This window comes from Oxyura jamaicensis, chromosome Z (genome assembly GCF_011077185.1).
Source record: "Oxyura jamaicensis isolate SHBP4307 breed ruddy duck chromosome Z, BPBGC_Ojam_1.0, whole genome shotgun sequence".
Taxonomy (NCBI): Eukaryota; Metazoa; Chordata; class Aves; order Anseriformes; family Anatidae; genus Oxyura; species Oxyura jamaicensis.
The window spans coordinates 12,272,809-12,298,185 of record NC_048926.1 but is presented as its reverse complement, the minus strand read 5'-3'; the positions used below and the strand labels follow the sequence as shown (position 1 = coordinate 12,298,185).

At 38.7% G+C, this 25,377-nt stretch overlaps 1 protein-coding gene across 3 annotated transcripts in view; it reads right to left on the bottom strand.

The window, feature by feature from the left end:
* Positions 1-23,839, bottom strand: part of SPEF2 (sperm flagellar 2) — a 64,548-nt gene extending 40,709 nt beyond the window's left edge. For all 3 annotated transcript variants that reach the window (XM_035310693.1, XM_035310695.1, XM_035310694.1), the window contains exons 1-10: positions 23,685-23,839; positions 22,892-22,994; positions 14,816-15,068; positions 13,312-13,482; positions 10,780-10,920; positions 10,015-10,094; positions 8,856-9,072; positions 4,831-5,019; positions 3,486-3,673; positions 1,559-1,727 (exon numbers count right to left, since the gene is read on the bottom strand). In XM_035310693.1, the coding sequence (XP_035166584.1) occupies positions 1,559-1,727; positions 3,486-3,673; positions 4,831-5,019; positions 8,856-9,072; positions 10,015-10,094; positions 10,780-10,920; positions 13,312-13,482; positions 14,816-15,068; positions 22,892-22,994; positions 23,685-23,742 (1,569 nt within the window). In that variant the 5' untranslated portion in view covers positions 23,743-23,839. The remainder of the gene's footprint in view (positions 1-1,558; positions 1,728-3,485; positions 3,674-4,830; positions 5,020-8,855; positions 9,073-10,014; positions 10,095-10,779; positions 10,921-13,311; positions 13,483-14,815; positions 15,069-22,891; positions 22,995-23,684) is intronic.
* Positions 23,840-25,377: the final 1,538 nt, after the last annotated feature.

The window sequence follows — 25,377 nt, the reverse complement described above, 5'->3', positions numbered from 1 at the left end:
TATGCTTAAAAAAATAAAATCCTTGTTCTATCTGAATCATTTTCCTTTAAAATTATGAGAAAAGATGGATCAACTGTTTTAAATTCTATCAAACCTGTAGAAAAAAATGAATTCCAAATGGAATGGGTTCCTTATCTGAAGTAATCAGCTTTCAAATTTCTTGTATTTTTCTTTCCAATCTAAAAGATTGCTAGATTGTATTTGTCTTTCGTTAAAGTAGCTTACCTGTTAGAAACAAGGTTTCAGGTATTCAGGCCAGAGTTACATAACTGCCAGTCAACACCCTCAATGATAACTGCAAATTATTTGATATTTTGGACAGTGCCTACTCTTATGTTTGGTTTGGGGGGATTTTATTAACTTATGAAGTGATTAGCCACAATCATGTGATATTGATCACGTGATAGTTTCCAAACATATCCAAGCTCAGTCTAATGTAGAATGTACAACTTGCAATAGTGCTTTATTTTGTTCTTTTATTTTATCATACATGTTTCTTTTAGTCAGCATTCTTAATATAAACTTATTGTTTTTGAGAGATGCCAAGTTGCCTGTGCCAAGCTTTTTCTGTGGTGAAGAAAATCAGCATAAATTTTACCAGAATGCCCTGCCAATACACTTTTTTTTTTTTTTTTTTCAGATGAAATATTCTGAAGGAATTAGCTGTTCACTTAGGTTTTCAGGTGGCATAAGTATGTATGGGTGCCAACAATTTTGCACAAGTTATATGATACCAGCTTTTGATGAACACTCATTCAGAAAGGCATAAGACTGGAAAAAAAAAAAGAAAAAAAAAAGTGAATGTGCATTTGAAACAGGCTGGTAGTGTAAAAAATGCTTTAAAGTAAATGTTTAAATGTTTGCTATCTTCAGTGCCCTTATATCGAAAGAAGACTACTGAGACTCTGTAATATAAATAAATATTATGATTGAAAAACTTTTTAATTAAAAGTACTTTTTAATTATAACAGGGCAACATTCATTCTTCATCTTTCATTTTTGAAATTACATAGTGTATCCTAAAGTCGAGGAAAAGTTTTTAAAGTACTTTGTATCCTACCAGGAGGTTAACCAAAACATCAGCCATTTATAACAATGTTTAAAAATGTTGCCATATGAAAATAAATAGATAACCCAAACCAATAAATCTTGTTAGAAAGCTTTCATTCAAAATTGCTATAATTAAGACTACCATGTTTTGTAGCAGATGCTACTTCTTTTCACTTGATTTTGCTGTCTAGTTTCTCTTGGATTTTTAAATATGGTAGCATTAACCACACTTTCACATTCCAGTTAACTGGAGAGAAATACAATCAATGTTATATATAAGCATTAAATTATAACTGTGTTTTAAAATTGTATCAGCTGTCCAGTGCTACTAACATAACCTATATACCCATGTATTTCATATAGAATCTCATGTAACAAAGAAAATGCATATCAAATTCTGGTATCAGAAACTACTGAAAGAACAAAATGTAACATCACAACAAAATGTTTATGATAATGAACAATCAGGGTGTATTATATTCCATTACGTCTTATCAGTTTGATATACCTTGTATTCACCATAATCTTTTTCATCTAACAGATTCATTTTATTCAGTTCTACAAGTTGTTCTGGGCTTGGTTCATTTGGCAAAGGCTGAATTGAGGCTTGTTCATATATTGGTTTTCCATTAAAAAAAAATTCCTTCCAATCACACATCAGTTTCAATGGAACTTTGCTGCAGTATAAAATAAACAAACAAACAAAAAATGGAATGAGTTCCAAGTCAAAAATTAAGAGTTAGATGTTTGAAAACAGTGAACCCAAATTTACAAGAATTACAATCATAAAATAGGGATATGCTAGACGAAGTATGGTTTATCATGCTTTCTGTCATTACTACAGCTTGTTAGGGGGAAACCATAAAAATAGTCACTGTGTGTGGTTACTTGTATGACACCAGTAGGCCCTTGTAGGTTTCAGTATCTTCGTAAGTGATTCATCACACACTATTTGTCTGGCAGAGATGTGTGGTAACAGTTTTTCTGCACCTGTATTTCCCTGCTTCAAAATACTCTTCTCTTTTGTGGGGTAAGGCCTCCCCTCACAAAAATTGATACATTTTTTTTCATTTTTTTCCTGGAATCTAAAATTCATAAGTAATTAAAGTTTTTTTTCATCTCTTTCAGAAAGGAACAATATTCATATGAAAAAATATTCATATGAACAATTCATATTCATATGCATATAGTACAAAGTTATTAAGCAATTATTGTTATTGCTAAAATACGAATAGAACTCTGACATCTATGGGTGCTAAACAAACCATAGAAAACCAGCTTAAATTTGACAAATGCTCAAAATGTTCTAGGATTACATCAGTTTGGAGCTTTTTTTTTTTTTTTTTTTAATTGATGCTTGTGGATGATGGCTATAACATTAAGTAAACTACATGCGAGGTTCAAAAATAATTGAACACCTACTGTATGCACCCTTTTCAATGAAGTGCACAGAAACACTGACAAAACCTATAGGTAGTGGCAGTAATGAAGATACAATCTTAACATACATATTTTGCAAAGATAGTTCAGATATCTGTACATATTGTTCACTACTCAGTACAAGCAAACATGACACTGGCTTACAGTGGAATAAACTGTATCAGACAAGGAAATCATAACTAAACTGTGTCTAGACTGACTATTTTATTCAGTACCCACTGGGCCAAAATTTATATGATTTCCCTGAAACACAGACATACATATTTCATATGTATATGGCCTAATTATTTAGCCTACAATTACATCAAAAGGCAAGGAAGTTTTTGGCATACTTTCTAATCATGCAAGCCCCCCACAGTCTAATCACTGAATACTAATGAGAGAACTAGAGCAACAGAGAATCCAAAGCCCTGTGGTTTTGGAAACACTACTACAACACAGGCATGTGGAGATTTCTGCCTTTTTAGGTAGCCCTGTGGAATTGTGGCATGTCAGAATAAGGAATCACAACATGTAGGACCCAGACTTTGGACCAAGTTGCTACTTTCAGGACTGTCCAGGCAGGTTGATACATATTAGGAAATTCATCCTCTTTACATTACTATTGGGAAACATTCAGCTAGGGGAGCAACCTACTGTGAGATGAGCAGCATTCAGTTTTTAACTTTTAAATGAATGAATTTTTTCGTATAAAACAGAAGTCAGTATTTCCACAAGCTGTAGGACTAGTGAATCTTTCTTTGCTAAGGATTCAAGTTGGTTGAGTTTTCAAGGAATTGCACTAAGGCTTTAGCACTATTTCACCTTGTATTACACATCAGTGAATACTCACATGAAAGGAATATCATAATTTTCTTACGTAAAGTAATTCAAGCTTTCCTGTAAGATACCTGAGGATCCACTTAAGACGTTACTGGTGCTTAAAGCAGAATGAATCATTAAGCCTAACAACTACCTAGCACCTGTTACTTTTGCCTAACAGCTAACATACTCACTTGTTTGTCAATATTCGATATTCTCCTACTTTTGTTGACAAGTCAATGATTTGGTCGATCACTTCCCAACATATAGAATAATGCTTTTTATAACGAGCCTGGGCTCTTCCAACAGCAATTTTCTCATGACGTACTCTTTCTTTGATAGTTTGTTCTTCACAATCAATTTTTTCTTGTTTTGCAAGAGCCTAGAATTTTTTTGAAAAGTACATCTGAGATGGCAAAGAAAATGAAACTGCAGAAGTGCACCATCCTGGATTATGAAAATGAACTTGCTCATTTAAACCACTAAATGAAAACAGTCACACCAGAGCTGGAAAGGCAGCGAACACTGACACATACAAAAATCTAAAAATTTCCATTCGTTCTGTAAGTCCAGTTTGTTTGTTTTTTAACTGCTAAAATATAACAAAATAAAGGAGAAATATATCGCTTCTGTCATGACAAACAAATTAAGAATGTACTCAGTGCTTGGGGGGCAGGGAAACATGAAATGACATTGTCTACTCTTCCTGAAGAATAATGCAGATGCATTGGTAAAGGCTTAGTTTCACTGAAAACTATGATCTAATACTCATTTACAGTATGTGACTAACGATTTAATTTATCAGATTCTGATATACAAATGATTTGAGATTATTGATGCTGTTTGACCTTTGAGAAGGATTTCTGGTCATTGTAGAGAAGTATCAGCAGTTCCTGTGAAGGTGTGCTCCTTTTGGCCAAGAATGGTCTTACAGAAGGAAAGCAATCAATAGCTATGGCTGCTGATTATATAGGAGTTCAGTTGCATTAAGGATTTAGAGATGTCAACTGTTTTTGGCAGGAGCACAGTAACATTCCTACTGTTATATTACAGCCTGCTGTGGGCATAGCACTTGGCAATTTCCCACAGGATTATGAATTCTTTTAATTTATTAATCTATTCCAAAATCTAAGGTAGAAATTAACATGCATGATTGAAATTCCTTATTACGGCACTTTTTAAAAATGGATGTTAGCATATTACACCTAAAGGACATGAAAAATATAATCCTTAAGACAAGTTTTTCTGTAACTGTCTTCTGTCATTTTGTCTCTACAAGACTGTCTTTTGACCTCAGCGTATAGAGATGTTTCCCTAAAAAGTGGAAATCACTTTGCAAGAAAAGAACAAAATGAGACTTTAAGTTGTTCAATTCTGTCCATTATTAAGTGAGCTGCAACTTTAAACATATTTAAAAGTGATATATTCATTATTGGATCACCCTAGAAAAAGCCTAAATTCTAACAGTTGACAATATAAATTCCACAGATAGGTACTGCAACACTGCTACAGTGACTCAGGGAGTAAATAATCACTTACTGCCTCTCTATCAAGAGCTTTCTGGAACTCTTTCAGTCGTCTATCTTCATACTGTTTTTCCCTGTAAATTCTGTTTTGCCTTAACACCTCTTTCTCATGTCGAACATGCATGAGTTGAACAGCAATCCTCCGCTCCTGCTGAGATTGTCTCATTAGTCTGTAAATAAGTTGCTCCTCTCTGTAAGCCTCCTAAAATGTGTGCACATATAAAAAAATAGCATTAAGAACAGCTTATAAACTATTTCATAGACAACTCATCACTGTCTCATATAAGAAATATGGAGTTATGTAACAACATTTACTTGCTAATTTGATACACACATCCAGAACAACACATCTATTCATGAATATTACCTTTGTTAAATATACAAGAATTGTAGAGCTATCCAAATGGATTCTAAACATGTCTTAACAGAGATACTGAGTAAAAAATACATTTGTTCAGAATAACTCAATTTTGAATTGGATAAAGCCTGTGTGCAATGCATATTTCAAATAATTGCTTCTGAATGTAAAGATATATCCCTTCCTTGAATTGCATTGGTCGTTATGTCCCTTATCAGCCCTTGTTCTCTACCAGTCCCCATTCTCAGCCATGCTCCACTGGACCCTTTGAATAAGTCTATTCTTCTACAGTTTTGAACTTCATCCTTTTTTTCTCAGGATTCAGGTAAATATCCACTCCATTCAGGAGACTGGGAATATAGGAAAGCATTCCAACCAGAAGAAAATACAAAACTTCTAGGTAACAGTTTGAGCATTCTCACTATGACAAAGCATCATGTATAGAATACCTTACTCAATATTATAAAAACAAACAAACAAACAAACATTCTGAACCATTGCTTGAAGCATGGTCAGAGTACACAGACAGTTGGAAGGCTGTGAACCATTACTTTTCAAAGTTCGTGACAGAACATACTAATATCATCCCACTGCTGTACTTCTTTTCTGTGCTTGGTATCTAAAGCTTAACCTAACCTAAGGTTTTGCCCCACAGCCTTCACACTCCAGAACTATTTCTGAGTTCTAATCAAAAGCATCAACTTGCCTTTCAAGCCCTATTACCAAATATCACTCCTAAAGAAGAATCTTAAGAGGAAACTTCTGATTCCCTGGACTTTTGATTCAGATGCAGAAAAACTGGTATGAAATATAGGTTCAGATTTAAGGACATAAATTGGGAATTGATCTGAAGAGTTCATATTCATTTTCCTAAGAACAGAGAAATAGGGTAAAACCAGTTAATAGTATCATAAAAACAAAACAAAACAAAACAAAGTATCATGTCTTCTATTTTCTTTTAATGTGGTTTATTTTTCATCAGCTTTCTGTAATGGAGAGAGGGCAGAACACACTATATAAATTCACCTCTAAATGAAAATTCAAACTTTATTAAGTATAATCACGCCATTATGAAAGAAGTAACAGATTCTACAATGAGGTCTAGATCATTGATTAGCAGTCTATGAATACCTGGAGGGAAGGGCTGCCATCCAGATGGACCTGGACAGGCTGGAGAGGTGGGCCTGTGCGAACCTCATGAAGTTCTGCAAGGCCAAGTGCAAGGTCCTGCATTTGGGCTGAGGCAATACCAAGCACAAATACAGACTGGGCAGAGAATGCATTGAGAACGCGTTGAGGAGACTATTAAATATTTAGCTATTTCAATAAGTTATTTAACTATTTTAGTTGCAATAATAAGAACAACAACCTTCAAATAAATTGAAATCTTTGATTTTGATATTACGGAGAAGCCAATATTCTTCAAGAAAAGCTTGTTCCATATTTTTAGGTTCTGTTGTCTTTGCAACTGCTGGAAAAACTACATTCCAATTAAATACTGGTGACTTGAAAAGACTAAGCTGATATAAAAATCCCTCAAAGTTTTGCTTATTTTAGCCAAAATGTGCTTTTTCCCGGCACATTATCTCTTGACAGTGTACTATAGTTTTAATGGCAAAGAAACTATCATGTGGTCATCTCAGGCTTTAATCCCAGAGGGCTTTACCCACATGCAAGATCATCTCCCTATAAAGCTCATCACTAAATGAGGATCTAATTTGTAGTGTACTCTTTGTACTTTATGTTTCTGTGTGCAGAATTATCATCACACATGCAACACTAAAATGGAAAACGATGCAATATTAACAATTTTAGATGCACTTTGTATTTTCGTATTCATGCTACATGTAATTTGATATACTTTGAGTAATAAAATTATCCAATAGCACTGCCTTTTGAAGAGTAAGTCTGTTCAGATGTCTTCTATATTCATTAAAATAACACAATAAAAGAAGGCATGTAACTTTCTGATAGCTTTTTAAATTCCACAGAGAGAAAATCTAAACACCATTTTAAAATAATGAGTACTTAGGACAAATATTTTGTTGAAACGGCACAGATCAAAGATTCAATTGGGGTGAAACTATGTTACTGTCAAACAATTCTATTTTCTGCCTGTGAAAATCCGACTGGCATCACCACATGCTCCCCATAGAGGGGTGCCATGTAATTTTAAAGTATTTTTACTCCCAAACTCAGACTTATACTACAGTTTGCAGTGTGCCAAGATTCAAAAATTGGAACAAGGTTCTTTTAGTAGATATTTATAGATATGGTCATGAAACACATTAATGCATTCTGAAAACATGCAATTAATTTGATTCTAGATGATCCTATGGCCTGTCTTCAAGTTTTATGCACTATAAGCATAAAGCCTAATGACTACAAGGAAGCCGTGATTTCAGCTTGCAAATCCTTTCTAGTTCCATATCTAATGCAGGGAGATACTAATTTTCAACTACATTGTATAATGTTTTCAATCTTAAATGTATATATGTACATATATCTTTACTTATTTCATACTTCCTTAAATCAAGCAACATCTAACTTCTCAACTCTCACAGGATTCCAACCAGTAACTTCTTCCCCTGATAATTCAAAACAAAAGTGGCACTAAATAGGTTCTTTTATCTGGTCAGGCTATTGTTCTGGTCAACTGATCAGTTGTCTTTCCTTCTAATCCCTGCAGTTCTTTTACTGTCCCTACAGCAAAAAAATATTTATTTCCTGGGAAGTTAGAGATATTGTTGTTACTTTTGCCTTGCTTTGGAGCCCCACTGGAGACAGTCTGATTAGAAGAACATTACAGCAACTCCTCCATCTCAAACTGGCAAGGTTTGTTCTGCGACTGCAGGTGGACCAGCCATCTGACCTGGATAGCACTGGCTAGCTTTGCTGGCTTAGTGCTTCTGTCTCTACCAAACACCCCAGTAATGGCTGCTGATACTTATATGCTGATACTTAAAATGGCTGCTGATATATATATAATACTTTTTCTTTTAAGAGGTGCCACACATCTTCAGTGCTGTTACTACAACATAGCTGGGGAGACAGGCTCAGCTACAGTGGGTTCAATGTACTTGATCTAAGCTAAGGACTCAAAATGTAATAATACTAAGATAAAAGATAACTAGAAATTACAGAAACACTCCAGTAAGTTACAAGGATATATTTGATGTCATCATTTCTTACAGAGAAGGTGTGTGAAGTCAATAATCTAAGCGATGCTTTTTGAAAAAAGAGTGTCTGAGAAATCTGAAAAGCCTTATGCTTTATAAGACAAAATTCAAATGGAATAACCTGCAACAACCATTTCTGGACACAGCAGAGACATCCTCCCAAGACACACTTTCTATTTCATAACGCTTCAAAAATCAAGGACCTGATCTGCAAAATAATTACTTTGCTTCTTCATACTACCCTGCACAACCATTTTTAAATTAATCCAGTCTTGACATAAATAACTTTTGTTACACAATTGCAAGAATAGGTTTTCAACTGCCACATTTGTTGGTTTTTAATTACTACCTTCTTCAGACCCAGTATGCATTTTGATAGTTTAAAGGTCATCTTTTTAATCATTCTTTTTGGGGAAAATAGCAGGCAGGCCTTCAACTGGTTTTTAATCATCTTAGGTCTGCTGCTTTCATTTCAGCCTTTATGACTTATAAATCTCTTACCTCCTGTGCTTCGTGTGCTAGTAACTGTTCCACCAGCATTTTTCGTCGTCTTTTTTCTCGTTGTTCTCTAGCAAACATATCTTCCTCCAAACGTTTTTGAATTTTTCTTACATATTCATCATCTGAATAAATATTTAATAGCTCAGTTGCTGTCTGTGCTGTGGTTTCTAAGGTTGGTACTTGCAACTTTTGTGTTTGCAATGATTCTTGTATATCACTGATTAAAAAGATTAAAAAGAAAAAGTTTATCGACTTTATGGGATCTATGGTTTTTAGAGGTGTTTTCATATAGATCCCTGTGAAGTTGTATGCAGGTCTGACAAGTGCACAGAATTACCTTGGATAGCAATGTTCCTGAGCATTGTGGCTACTTCTTGACATCCTTATACCCCACAATCACCACTGAGTCCAGAAAACTCCAGACGTTACGTAAGCCAACTGTCAATTAACTCATTTGCCAATGTTTAATACAGAAACCTTTCTTCAGAAAGGTTTCTGCAGAAACAAGAAATTAGGATTGCAGAATATTAAACCTACTTTACTCTTTATATATAACCAAACACTGAGCACAATTTTGCAGAGTTATTAACCAGATGTTGTTTTCACACAGAAGTATTCACAATAGCATGCATGAGTGCAACCTCTTCTAAATTTTGTATACGTATCACTAAAGGTGACAGAATGCCTATTGCTTATAATTATTCACAAATAAACCAACATCTCCCTCTATATAAGTTTCCTATAAAGCATAATTAAGGAGAAAGGTTACTTTTCTTTGAAATGTGGTACCATGTATATACATCCACCACCACTCTGTTCTTTCTGCAGGTCTAACTACCACTACAGACTCAATGACTGAAATAAACAGAGACAAAGAGATACACTTTGTGCCCTCTGTTGCTGCATATATTGCAAAAAGGAGAGAGGGAAGGTTGAGCCATCCCTAGCACAATTATAAAAACACAAGGTAAAAACACCAAGAGCTGGAGCTGGAATACTTGTTATGCTAGCAGACATACAGACAATCACTCAAAGGAGAATCACAGTTTAAACTAAGCAAGACATTACATTTCCTTCAAGTAGCTGTCTCCACAGATAGTAGGCACCTAATGCGCCTAAGGTACTGTCTAAGCTTAACAATCTAATATCCAGATATTACCTATCAGAGACTTGGCTGTGTACTGCAGAGAGATTTCCTGCAATAGACTTCTCAAACTTGTTAATCTCCTTGTAAGTGTCCTAAAGAAATAACATAAAATTTAATGTTTTCCTTTTCACAAAGTGTCATATGGAAGCTTTAACTATTTTTTCAAAAAGTAAATACTAGGGAATGATTTATTCTTCATGTTAGTACCACAAAAAAGTTTACACTGAAAATACATTAAGCATCAACTACATCAAGATGAAAGGCAAGACTATTTCCTTCTCCTACTTTTTGCTTCTATTTAATTTTTCCATTTTTCCTATCTATACCTGTGTTCACCAGACAAAATCCTAAATTTTTGCAGCTGTCCATTCTGCAAGATAATTACAATTTGCATAGGACTCTACTAGTTCGTATAATCCCCACTATTCAGGGATTTTGAAATAAGATATTGTGGGCTATGTTCTGCTTTTACTAGCTTAAATTTATCCCTAATAGTTATTCAAGCAACTCTCCTTGGATACTCTACATTTAAAAGCATCTATCTATTTATTTATGCAATAAGAACTTTCTCTTCCTTTAAAACAATTTTTCCTATGTAACAAATGTTCAGTCACTCACATTTTGCCCAGTTCACATTGAGTCTACTATATAATTTCAAGAGTTGTATCAGCAGCTTTAGATGGCACAGGTACAGTATTCATAAGTGTAAATGCTCACAGAAAATATTGTTTTGCCAGTACATATAATTACCATTATAGAAATATAGATAATAGTTACCTCTGCTTCTCTTTTCTTCTTCAGCAATTTTTGGGCTTCAGTAGCTTTTATTGTGTGGTTTGGTCGTGGCTTTGGAACCTGTATAATGGCTGCTTGAATCCTGGCCATTATTTCATTTTGTCTCCTTCTTCCTATGCGATGCTGAATATTCAACATAATGCATTCAGATACTTGAGTTGAAACAAAACATACTATATAGATCTAATACACTTTTTTTTCCCCTTGAAGGAAATGTGATTAACCCATAAGGAAAAAAAATCATTTAGGAAGAAAATGTAAAAAAATAATAATAAGAGTGAGAGAGAGAATAGCAAACGATTATTTAAAAAAAAATACCATGAAAGTTGTGGATGAACACCTCCCTGGAGGTGTTCAAGATCAGGTTGGACAAAGCTCTGGGCAAACTTATCTAGTGGGTAGCATCCCTGCCTATGGGAGGGGGGTTGGAACTAGATGATATTTAAGATCCCTTCCAACCCAAGCCGTTCTATGTTTCTATGATGAGACAGATGCATTAAATTAAAGCATCACTCCACATTTAGAGTCATTTGACAGCTTTTCAATATGTTAGTACATATTCTCAATATTTGAGAATGAGGAAATACTTTAAGTGCCAGTATCAGAAAATCTGATCTACGCAGTCAGACTGGAAGATCTTTGAAGGTCCCTTCCAACTGAACTTACGTATCCTATCCTATCCTATTTTATCCTATCCTATCCCAGCTATGCCTGCATTAACAAAGGATGAGGTGCAATAGAAGCATGTCTGTAAAAAAAATGAAAAATAAAAATAAAAAAACAGTTTGTACTCAATGCCTGCGAGGCATTTAAAGGGTTGTATTAAATGTTAGCTCTAGTCTAGCACCTGTTTCTGGTTAGAATTCAGAACAGAAACTAAAAAGCACACATACTGTGAGGCAATGCTACTACTCAATACTGAGTCTCAAATGATTAAGCATCAGCAAAAATTTAATTGACACCATTAAAGTGCACTACAGATACATGCAGTTAAAAGAAGAGTTGTGTGTGGAAAAAAAAAAAAAAAAAAGGAAAAAAAAAAGACATTTTTCTACAAAGGTTCAAAGAAAGTTCAAAACAAATATAATATCAAATAGAATTTTAAAAATATCTTTGGGATATCATTCATATTGTCTTTTGTAGATACTTGAAGAGTCTTTAATCATTTTTTTTCCATTCTTGTTCTTGCAGTGGCAATAGAACAACTAAATAACCACTGAAAGATACTTTTAATTAGCAGCTCCACAGAAAGGGATCTGAGGGTTTTGGTTGACAGGAAGTTGAAAGTGAGTTAACATTGTACCCTGATAGCCAAAAGGACCAACTGTACCCTGGGGTGCATCAGGCATGGTATTGCTAGCTGACTGAGGGAAGGGATTGTCACACTCTACTCTGTGCTGCTGCAGCCTCAGCTCATGTACTACCTACAGCTTTGGGTGACCCAATATAAGAAGGACATAAAACTATTAGAGAGTGTTCAAAGGAGGGCTACAGAGGTGGTGAAGGGTGAGGAGGGAAAGACATATGAGGAGCAGCTGAGGTCCCTTGCCAGAGGCCCAAAGAGAGCAGGCTGAGGGGAGGTTTCATGGTGGCCTGCAGTTTCCTCACGAGGGGAGCGGAGGAGCAGGCACTGAGCTCTGCTCTCTGGGAATAGTGACAGGACCCAAGAGAACAGCATGGAGCTGGGACAGGGGAGGTTCAAGCTGAATATGAGGTAAAGGTTCTTGACTGAGAGGGTGGTCAGGCACTGGGACAGGCTCCCCAGGGCAGTGGTCACAGCCCCAAGTCTGCCAGAGTTTCAGAAGTGTTTGGACAACACTCTCAGACAAATGGTTTTATTTTTGGGTGGTCCTATGTGGAGCCAGGCGTTAGACTCAACAATCCATGTAGGTCCCTTCCAACTTGGGACATTGTTTTGTTCTTTGATTCTAGCCATATAAAACACATTTCAAATTAGTCAATTTCTTATTCATCATGGCTTAATATTCCTTGACTAGACTGCCAATTCTTCTATACAAACTACAGCCTGTACTTCAGAAGAGTGTTCCCATATGCTGAAAAAACAGTTAATCTTTTTGACTTAATTAAAACATCAGCACAGATCTGGAAGATGCACTGAGGCCATATCCACTACAGGTCCCCTTCTTTATGTCTTTATCCTGCTTCTGAGCAATGCTCCAACTTTTTCCTTAAAATGAAAAATTTCACAAACCTCCCTTATAAGAACACTTTAAGCACTTACAGTTGTGAAATTTACACTGTCTTCAAATTTATTAAGATTTTTCATGCATGACAACATGCCAACATGCAAATACTCTTAACACTAAGTATGTGATTTTGAAATATTCATGTTTTTAAGGGTCTTATAAGACTGTATTGGCTTTATATCGACACATCAATTCTTACTAAGAGCGCCCTCTTTGCTTTTCTGTAAACATGATGGGGAAGCACAATTATGTATGTGACCTTAAGAAAATACTTCTTCAGAAGTCTTTATTAAATGTACTTAATCACCTTTTCAATGTCTTGGGCTCTTTGTTCATCTCGAAGCTTCTGAACTTTCTGTTGTTCTGAAATATGTATGCGAGCTATTTTATCTTCCATTGCTTTAGACTTCATTTCAAAATGCTCTGAAACCTGCTGTAGCTGCAAATCTGCCTGACGTGGTGTTAAAGATTTCAGACGCTGAAATCAAATTTCAAGATAATCAAGTCAGAAACAGTAAGAAAAATTGTATTTAAATGTGACAATTTTGTAATAGTTATTTCAAACTATATTTTCTGGTGTTAATATCCACAGAACAATATCTAAACATGGTGGAATATTTTTTAAAAAAATAAAGGACCAGCTCTATTGAAAAGAACTTGCAGAATTGAACTTGAATAATGCCAAATGGAAATCTAAGACATTCAACTTAGACATAATAAAAAGTTTTTTCATGGAAATGTTGCTCAACAATCTGCCCAGGTATTTTATGAAGTCTCCATCTTTGAAGACATTCAAAAACCAACTGACAAGGTCCTGAGCAACCTGACATAGTTAACTCTGGTTAGAGAAGCAGGGTGGCTGGATTATGTGACCTCCAGAGCTCCCTTCCAACCTCAACAATTTTATGATGAATGTTTTCTATTCACAGGAGAAATCCCAGTTGCTTTATCTTCTTTAAGCTATTAATATATGTGAAGGGATGTCGTAGATGTTTGGTGCTATCTCTGCATTTGTCGGTACACTTTATGTTTTGTTAGGATGTGTAATAGAAAAAATGTGAAGTTTCACCCAGCTGAATTTGATTCGTGATGTATAGCTTGTTAAAGATTGCTCATCCTGGTAACAAACTGTGGTCTGCACATACTGAACATTACTGCTGAAGATGAGAAGAATGTCCTTAACAGAATGTACTACATAGATAAGGTCTTCCTCTTAGATACTCTCTTAGCATTTTTTTTTTCTACTCTTTGCATTATTCAGCATACGGTTATTCAGCCAGGTGAAGGATAGTATAAATATACTATGTATATTTATATATACATAGTATATATACTATGGGGAGACATGTAACAGAAGGCATCAAACCACCATGGCATAAAGAGCTCAACACAGACTAATTTCCCCTTCAGGAAACATTTATACCAAAGTTCATACCGCGACTGCAATGCAGCCTGCAATTGGTACTGATCAAATACGTAAGACAGCAGCCACTGAACAACTACTAGTCTTTGTTGCTATATGTATTTTAAGGCTGGAGAGCAGGTAACACAGAATAAGCCAAAACAAAGGAACACAAAATAAAGGAACAAAAAGGAACACAGATGGTCCTTATCCCCATGAATCACAGGTAATCCCAGTGTCTATGTATAGGACATGGCAAAGGATTTCATCTTTTCCATAGAAGCACTCTGGTTTTGAACAACAAATCTAAAAAGCGGTGAGGGGAAGCATGCAATATGCTTGAGAGGTATGTGTAAATAAGCTACCTAATTTTACTATACATTTATACAAAATTGGCATAGTTAGCTACCTCTTGATACAAAACACTTCCGATAGACTTGAGCCTTGCAGGTGCTGTAGGTCTCATTGCTTCCATGGCTACTGCAGTGAGCTTTGTCTTTCTCTTTTTTTCTAAAGCAATATACAATTCATACAAAAGCTTTGTTGCAGCCCCATGCTGTCCCGTCATGATATCTTGGGCTATATTCTCATTAAACTGTACACCAAGGAGTTGAAGCGTGGGTTCCAGGAGAGAAAAATTGTTAAGTTTTGCACTTGCAACCCTATGTAATTAAAAACAAAGAAAAAATCAAAACATAAACGTACTTTCAATTCCAACTTGCTGCAATAACCATTGTCATCACATTTATCTCATATCAAGATAGGAGGGAAAAAAAAAAAAACACAGCGGACTTCCTTAGAGTGATGTGATACACACTTTGTTTTAGATTTTATACTGTAGAACATGCAAATAGATTGTCCTACTAGGAATAACTTTGGGAAAAAATAGAAGACACATTGGGTTATATAAATCTTGCTGCATGCACATAAGAAGTACAACTGACAGCAAAAGCTTACTCCAAATTGCAGTTAAAAGTATATCATCCACAAAAGGTACAAGAAACTAGAATGAAGTTTATTAAACTGTATCAGTCCCTGTGAGCTATAACCAGCCAAAGCATAGGAAAATAAAAAAAAAAATAATAATAACCTATATAATCTATTAACCCTCACAACATCTTGTCGCATTTCTTCCCCAGTAAAAAGAAATGGAAACATGGCTTGAAAAATAAAGATTGTGGTCCCAATGAGCAAAATTTACATTCAAAAAAGAAATGGTGGATTCCAGATTAATTATTTTTCTTCATGTATAGATTCTCCTGTGGAAAAACCTGAGGTCAGTAGACAGGCCAAAAAAGAAGAAAGTATCAGTATTTCACAATTAACACACTATCAGACTTCATTCAGCGAATCCATAACTACTGGCTGAGTCAGAACATTTCTATGCTGCTCTATCACTTAACTTCACAATAGTTCATTTACTTGAACCAACAAGGTTTTAAGGTCAGAAGAGCAACAGCATAATTCTACAAAAAATGTTGAATTTTAACTTGAAGACCTCCTGGTCACACAGAATTCACCTTATTCCTATATAAAACAGTCCTGGAGTTCATCAGTCTCACTATAACAATCCATGCCTTATTTCTTATACAATTGTATATAAATGTAGCTTACAACTATTGAACATCTTTCTGCAATTGATTCAAGATTAAGGTGATGCCTACTGTCAGAAATCTTGCATGTATTGAGAAGCTGTGGTGACACAACCTCTTAACTTTTTATTGTGTAAACAGATCAGATGAAAATTCTTAAACCTGCTTGATAATACAAAGATGTTCTAAAACTTATCTCAAGATCACTTTCAGAGATAGACAAAACTATAATATTTCATTTTTCAAATATGGACACACTAACTGGAAGATGTTTTCCAGTAGTATTCCTTCCAAAAAGCTAGTACCACTTTCTCAATTTTTATTCCCTTGCTTTTATGTCTATATATATGCCTATGTTCTATATAAAAAACTGCATAACATAAGCTAATATAGTTAAGCAAAACTTGAGAGAGTCATCAAAATGACCACCCATTCTTTCTAGTTATTACTTTCTAGATTACAGTTGCCCACACTACAAAAGGAATTTACATTTCCTCCACTGCCACCCCAATAGGTATGATCTTCCCTTGGTCTGTAGTAAAACATATCAAAGTGACAACAATTTACCAAATGACCCTTGAATGACTATGCTTATAGAACACTCAGAAATTAGAAGTATTATTTATAGATAACTAGTAAGATTTGTCAAGCATGGGTTCTTCCAAGATTCCAGGACTGTATAATGACTATTACACAGAAATAATTGCCTTTAACATGCGAGAGGGATATCTTGGATCTGAGAATATATTGCCTCAGTTCTCAATAGCTGTTGAAGGATCTGTGTCACTAACTAATACAAAAGGAAGAGAAAGCAGAAAATATCAAAATATCCTGATGAAGTCATGCTATATCATGGTAAATAATACAGCCTTCCTTCCTCTCATGTTGGATACTCCAGGACCTCAATAATTGTTATGGCATTTTGCTTGACCTCCTGCAATATATCCACATCATTCTTGTACTTGCGAACCTCAGACTGGACACAGCATTTCAGATAAGGTCTCACCAGGGCTGAGTAGAGCATAAGTACCACCTCCTTCACATAATCAATGAATGGTTGAGGTTGGAAGAGACCTCCAGAGATCATATAGTCCAACCTCCCTGCTCAAGCAGGGTCACCTAGAGCATGTTACACAGGATCACATCCAGGCAGGTTTTGAATATTTCCAGAAGAGACTCTGCAACCGCTCTGGACAGTATGCTCTAGTGTTCTGTCACCCTCACAGTAAAGTTCTTCCTCATACAGCGATCTCATCTTCAAATTGATGGCAAAATTCTTCTTGACGTCATCCAGGATGCTAAACAGCCTTCTTTGCTACAAGTGTACATGGCTGACTCACAGTCAGCTTGTTGCCCTCCAAGGCCTCTTCTCCGCATGACTGCTTTCAAGACAGTTGGCCCCCAATTTAAACTGATGCATGGGACTTCCTTCCCAGACACAGAACTTTAAATTTCCCTTTGCTGAACTTCATGAGATTGTTGATAGCCCTTTTCTCCATCCCATAAAGGTCTGAATGGCAACAAGAACCATCTGCTGTATCAAACACTCCATCTAGTTTTGTGTGGTCTGCAGACAGATTGAGGGTACACTCTATCTCATCATGCAAGTCAGTAATAAAGATGTTAAACAGTTTTGGTCTCAGAATTGACCCCATGGTACATTACTAATCACTGCTTCTCAGCTGCACTTCATGGTGCTGATAACTACCTGGAAGTTCAGCCAGTTTTCAGCCCACCTCACTGACCACTTCCCTAGTCCATACTTCATCCATTTCACCTCCCTCAACCACAGCTCATCTGTTTCATCATAGAATCATAGAACGGTGTGGGTTGGAAGGGACCCAAGGGACCTTAAAGACCATCTAGATCTAACCCTCCTGCCATAGGCAGGGATGCCACCCACTAGATCAGGTTGCCCAGGGCCCCATCCAACCTGGTCTCAAACACCTCCAGGGATGAGGCAGCCACAGCTTCTCTGGGCAGCCTGTGCCAGTGTCTCACCACACTCTAAGTGAAGAATTTCCTGCTAATATGTAATCTAAATCTCCCCTCTTTCTGTTCAAAACCATTCCACGTTTTCCTGTCATTATTTGCCCAAGTAAAAATTTACACTCAAACTTTTTTAATAAGCACCACTTAAGTATTGAAAAGCTGCAATGAGGTCTCCCCAGAGCTTTCTATTCTCCAGACTGAACATCCTCAGCTCTCTCAGCCCTTCTTCACTGGAGAGCAGCTCCAGCCCTCTGAGCATCTTCATGGCTCTCCCCTGGACTGCTCCAACAGCCCCACACCCTTCTTGTGCTGGGGGCCCCAGCCCCGGACGCAGCACTCCAGGTGGGGCCTCACAAGGGCAGAGCAGAGGGGCACAATCCCCTCCCTCCCCTGCTGCCCACCCCTCTGTTGGTGCAGCCCAGGACGCAGTTGGCCTGCTGGGCTGCAAGCACACACTGCTGGCTCATGTTGAGCTTTTTGTCCACCAGAGCCCCCAGGTCCTTCTCTGCAGGGCTGCTCTCAATGGGTTCTTCTCCCAGTCTGTGCTCATGTATGGGATTGCCCTGACCCAGGGGCAGCACCTTGCACTTGAACTAGTTGAACCTCATGTGGTTCACATGGGCCAACTTCCCAAGTTTGTCCAGATCCCTTTGGATGGTATCTCTTCCTTCTTTGGTATCAACTGCACCACTCAGCTTGATGTCATCTGCAAACTTGCTGAGGGTACATTTGATCCCACTGTCTATGTTGTCGATAAAGATATTCAACAGAACCAGTCCCAAGGCAGACTCGTGAGGGACACCACTCATCACTGGCCTCCACCTGGACATAGAGACATTGACCACCACTTTCTTTGTGTGGCCATCAAGCCAATTCATTATCCACAGAATGGTTCACCCTTCAAATCCATCTCTTTTCAATTTGGAGATCAGGATGTCGTGTTGGACCATGTTAAAGACCTTACAGAAGTCCAGGTAGATGACATCAGTCAACTGATGCAGTCACCCTGTCATAGAAGGCCACCAGATTGGTCAGGCATGATTTGCCCTCGGTGAAGCCATGCTGGCTGTCTCGGATCACCTCCTTGTTCTGCATGTGCCTTGACACTGCACCAGTGACTTCACCTGACTGCAAGGACTTTTCAAATATGATGGAGAGAGGCTTGGCAACTCCACCAGCCTTTGCCCTCAGGACCCTGGGATTCATGTCATCAGGGCCCATAGACTTGTACCTGTTCAGTTTCATCAGGTCCTCTCAAACCTGCTCTTCACTTAAGCTGGGAGGGACTTGCTCCCACACCCTCAGGTACAGGTTCAGGGAAATTAGAGATGTGGGAAGCCTGACTGGCAGTGAAGACTGAGGTAAAGAAGTTGAGTACCTCAGCATTCTCCATGTCTGTCATTACCACTTCTCCCTTCTCATCCATCAGAGTGGGCACACTCTCCTTGGCCTTTCTTTCCTGGCCAATGTAACTACAGAATCCCTTCTTGTTGTTCTTTGCATCCCTTGCCAAGCTCAGTTCCATCTGTGCCTTGGCTTTCCTGATCCCATTCCTGCACACCCAGACAGCAACCCTGTTCTCTTCCCAGGTTTCATGTCCTGCTTCCACTGCCCGTGCATTTCCTTCTTGCACCTCAGTCTGACCAGCAGGTCCTTGCGCAGCCATCCCAGTTGTCTGCCTTCCCTGCTTGCTTTCTTACATGGGGAATGGAGAGTTCCTGTGCTCTAAGGAAAACATCCTCAAAGAGTGGCTAGCTCTGTTCTGCTCCTTTGTCCCTAAGGACAGTGTCCCAAGTGATCTCGTCCACTAGGTATTTATATGGCTGGAATTTTGCTCTTTGGAAGTTCAGGGTGATGACTTTGCTCTTTGCCAGGCCCATATTCCTCAAGATCAATAAATCAAAATTCAAACTTTGTTGGAGGATGTCAAAGTCAAGACAAGCAGAACATGCTGATCTTCCCTCATCCACTGAACCTATCACCTAATTGCAGAAGGCTGTTGTCAGGTTAGTTAGTCATGATTTCCCCTTCATAAATCCATGGTGATAACTCCCAGTCATCTTCTTGACCTTAATATTCTTGGAAAACATTACCATACTCATTAGTTCTATCAGTTTTCAAGAACTGAAGCGAGTCTGACTAGCTTGTTCATGCTCAGTTCCTCCTTCTTGCTTTCCTTGAAGAGAGGAGTGACATTTCCAGTCCTAAGAAATCTCCCCCCGCCACCATCACCTTTCAAAGATAATTGAGAGTGACCTAGCAGTGTCATCTGCCAGGTCCCTCAGCATTTGTGGGTACATCCCATAGACTTGTGTATTTGTACCTTATTTAAATGTTCCTTACACTGATCGTCTTAGGGGATTGGCATTCCTGAGGGCAAGTTTTGCCAGCAGAGACTGAGAGAAAGAAGACATTAAGTACCTCAAACTTTTTTTTTTTTTTTTTTTTTTTTTTTTACCCACTAGATCCTGTGCCCCATTCAGCATTAAGCTCATGTTTTCCCTAGACTTCGTTTTGCTATGGAGATACCTGTCCCTCATGTCCCTTCATGTCCCTCACCACTTTTAATTCCAGATGGGCTTTGGCTTCCCTAAAGTCTCCCGTGCATGCTCAGACACTGTTTTTCAAGTCCTTGTCCATCCAACACTACTTCTACATCTTGTATGCTTTCTTTTTGTGTTTCAGTTTAGTCAAGAGATCCTTCTTCATCTTTTCAGGCCTCCTGCTGCCTTCCTTGATTTTCTTCACAATCAGATGGACTATTCTCATAGTTGAAGGTGGTGATCCTTGAATAAAAATTCAGTCACTTGTCCTGGACCCCTCTACTCTCCAGGACTGATTTGTATAGGATTCTTCCAAGCAGGTCCCTGAAAAGGTTTCTCCCCTGAAACCTATGGTTGTGATACTGTTTTCAGCTTGTTCCCTCCTATCAGAATCCTGAGGTCACCATCTCACGGTCACTGCAGTCAGTACTGCCCCTGACCTCCCTCATTTGTACGTATTAGGTCTAGTAGAACATGTCCCTTCTTCAGCCCCTCAACCACCTGTCTCAGAAAGTTATCATCAATGTACTCAAGTATCCTAATGGATTGCTTGTGTCTGGCTGCATTGCCTTTCCAGAAGATCTCAACTTGTTTAAAGTCTCCTATTCTGACTAAGATCAGTGAATATGAGAATTCTTGCAGCCATTTCAAGAAGACCTTAGGTACTTCTTCCTACTCAAGGAGGTTTTGGTGGTTCCCATCTCTTCCTAGCAGGTCCTCCATCTTCAGAGAGGATCCCGTGGTTTTCAAAAACTAACCCCTGCTGTTGACAGCAGCTGCACAACCAGTTGTTGACCTGTAGGATCCATCCACTCCCCACCAAGTTCTTCCACCTCACCAGCAGAATTGAGGAAAAAAGTGCCTAGAGCCCCACACATCTCACTTTCACTCCAGAAACACATAGCCACTCTTGATATACTCCAGGCCTCTGTGACAGCATCCTTGGTACCCACACAGAAGAGCAGCATGGGTTAACAATCCAAGGGCTGGATGAGCAGTCCTGGACCTCTAGCAAGTACCTGGACCTCTAGCAAGTACAAAACCTTCCTAGCTATCACATGAGGACAGAAGATGGAGGCCTCCATCTGTAGAAGAAAATCTCCCCCTGCCACCTAATGCTTAAAGAGTCAGGACATCCCTAAAGCCTGAGACATGGAAAATTGTCTCCTTTCTCTGAAGATCCATCTGATTTGAGGTCTGACATTCTGGGGTTGTTTCTCCAGAAACAGGGTTGTTTCAAGGTTGTTTCAGAAACAGGGTTTTGTTCTACAAGGTTGTTTCCCTGTTGTGCATCACCACATCTGCCGAGAATGCATACACTGTCTCAGCAGAGTTTCTAACCTCTCCTTGCACCTGTTGAAAGGGTGCTTGATCTTACCTAATGAGAAGTCATCTGGGAACAAAAACTCAGAGTATCTTTTTACCAGGAATAGTTGATAGAGCTTTTTAGATGTTTCTAGAGCTTGTAGAAGTCAAAGCCTCCTTAAGCTATCAGTGGTTACCCTAATGTTCTTTAAAGAGCCCCCAGGAGTGCTTCAGTGAATATATTCCCAAATGAGCTAGAATTTGAGAAACAGAAACCAGAAATTGCTGTCTGCCTATTAGCTGCACTCAAGCTTCTCTCCTACAAGTTGGTAGGACTTGAATAGGAAAGGGTACAAATAAAGGAGAAGTGCAGAGAACACAACAGAGATTCAGAAGGGACAGGAAAAGGATGCACAGCCTGGCACATTAGTTCTATGTGTGCACCAAGGTCTATCTTTTGCCATAATGGTGCATAAGCCAGGGAACCCTATGAACATACCAAGCCTCACAGATGTGCAAATTTTTCACATTTCTGTTTTGTGGGTTGGGGTTTTTTTTATTCTTCACCATGGATATTCCACCAGATTATTTGTAAATGTATAAATTATATTATCTTTTCCCAGGGCTTTACTCAGAGCCTCAGAACACATAACCACCATTTCTGTTTTACTGAAGATATAATGCTCACCACCGTATCAGACTTGAGTATCCCAGACTGCATTCAGCTTATGGGGACAATGTCAGAATCTCCAGTGTTAAAGACATTCTGAAGGACTTCTATGATTCTATGACTTGTAGAACCCTTGATCTAACCTGTAACTTTCGTAGTTACAATCAAAATGTGTTATTTTTGTAAAGTAGTATGATCAACTTTGGAAACAGGAAGCTTGGCTGTGCGTCGAATAGATGTAGTTTTTGACTTATTGATAGTTGCATCAAATTTTTGTAAATTCCAAATGTCTTTTCCACTCTGCATTAGCAAATTCCAAGTAAAAAAAAAAATATATATTTTGTCTAATTTCTGCAAGAGACATGTTATCCATATGTACTGACCTGCTCTGTGAAAATTTATTAAAGTCATCCTGAAGACCGTATTTGTGTAGAAGTTCTCCAAGGAGGTATCCATTAGAAAATTCTTCAGCAAATGATCCTGGAACTAAGTTGTTTATTTTTCCCCAAAAGAATAACACAATTAAAATAATTCATACTTTAATTTTAATACTACTCACAATTGTTTTTATGACAAAATCAAGTACAAGCCTTATTAAATATTTCAAAAGAATTTTAGGAGCTGCCAGTGACTTTTTAAGCCAGTAATAGATTTCTTTTCAGTGCAGTTATTTTGCAACATAAGCTTCACACAATAAATTAATTCTCCTTTTCAGTCCTGAAAATTAAACTTTGTTGTGGTTGTCACTAAGACAATGTCAAGAGCTATAAACAACGATTGTTAAGTTTTCTGTAAACTTTGTCGTGGTTGTCATTGAAGACAATGGCAAGAGTGATAAATGATAATTGTGAAGTTTCTGCTAGAAAGTTTAAAGAAAAAGATCTGCTGTGCTTCCACTGAGAGTTGCATGCTCTCGTGGAACAGCTGCTTCTCCAAAGCCAGCATCCTAAACAGGGCAGTGATTAAAGTAACTGCCCTCCGGAGTGGACATCCATCCTCTCCTCGCACCTCCTGAGGGTCTGTGGCGCCTGGCGGAGCACCAGCCCCCCCGCAGTCCACTCTTGAGTGTCCCCCTCAGCACCCCCGCGAGCAAACCGCCGGGCTCCGGGCCACGGCAGCGGGACTCGTCCCGCGGGAGCCCCCCGGCCGCAGGGCTTAGGGCCTCGCTGCACTCACCGACGCTGCGGGACAGCCTCACCTCCCCGTTGAGCCACCCGCACATCAGCCCCGCCATCACCGCCGGCCGCCCCCGCCCAGCCTGGCACCGCGTCCCGTTGCCACGGCGACCGGAGCCCGGCGCATGCGCGGATGGGGGTGGCAGCCCCCCCCGCCCCTCCCGCCCGATCTCTCTGGCCCGCCGAGGGCCGCGCATGCGCCGCAGGTGGGGCGGGTGTGGCCGGGGCGGGGAGGCGAGGAGGAAGGTGAGCGCGCCGCGGGGGGTGGGGGGGGGAATGCGCGTGCCCGGCTCCGCCGCGAGAGGCGCGCGCGCGCACGGCTGTTGGCCGGCCGTTACCGTTGGGCGGGAGCGGGCGGAGGGGAGCCCCGTGGGTCTGAGGCGAGGGGGGTTTGCTCCAGCCGCAGGGGGCTGCCGTCCTGCTGGGCGCCCCTCTGCCCCTCTCTCCTCCCCTCTTTTGTTTAATAAGGTGTCACTGCTGCCCCGCTCCGCCCCGGCCGCCCGTGGCTGAATTGCCTGCCCTGTTGGCGCTTTGCAGAGAGGGACTCGGGCTGAGAAGCGTTCTGTCAGGAGAAGAGCATGAGCCCGGGGTACATTTTTCACGATTTAGAACGCCAAACCGCACGAATTGTCGCGTTGGCGCGATGGGGAAGGGGGGAGGGAGCGCAAAAAGTGAAAATGCTGAAGGAAAAAAAAAAAAAAAAAAAAAAAAAAAAAAAGTACTGCCAGTTTGAAGCGTGTGCTACACGTTAGCAAGGCTGTTTTTCAACAGTGCTCCTTGTGTAAGGAGTCTGAGGCATCTGTGTGCCAGTACAGCTGCGCGCGGGGCTCTGAGCTCGGCCAGTTTGGGGCGTCTCGAGGTTGCTTTGAAATCATCGATTCTTAGTGCATTAATTCTCTTTTTACTGGGTCATCTTTGTTTTAGTATCACGCTGAAATACTTTGAGAAGTTTTGGTGCCTTCGTTTCAAAGAGCATGCTACCAAACTAGAAATAGAGAAGAGATCTACATCTGGAACATGCATTGTACCCCATAGGAATTTAAATTCTTTCTTTCCAGGAATATCTAAAGTAGATTTAAGTTTTCAAGTGTCTTTCACTGCCATACAGAATCCTAAAGGATGACTTAATCTAGAAAAGAGCAAGAGGATCCAGTGGTTAATGACAGGCAGACAACAAAATAAACATCTTTCAAAAGTGACAATGATTAACAATTGACATAACTTTGAATATTATAGATTCTGTACCTTTAGAAATCTTTTGATTAAGTCTCTGTGCTTTTACAGAAGGTGTGCTTTAAATCAAAATAAATTACAGAGTTTTATTAGAAGGAAGGTATAACTGAGCAGTTTATGTCTTAAGAATATTGTAAAATTAGTGGCACATGAATGAATAAAGTAACAAACTTTAACAGAGAGAGGGGAAGTACTTTCAGGGCAGATTTTGTATCCTTTTTAAGTTACAAAGTTTTGTGCATGTGGTAAACTATAAAAATACCCACACTTTAGAGGAAGTAGAAACCTTGATTTTTTTTTCCTAATATAATGTTCTCAGTGAGAGTATCTACCATGTGAGTGTGTTTTTGATATGTCAGAGAACAAAGATGAAATTTTAGTTTCATTGTGGAATTCTTTCCTCAGCTCCAGTAATTATATATATATATATAATATATATATATTTATATTTAAATACATAT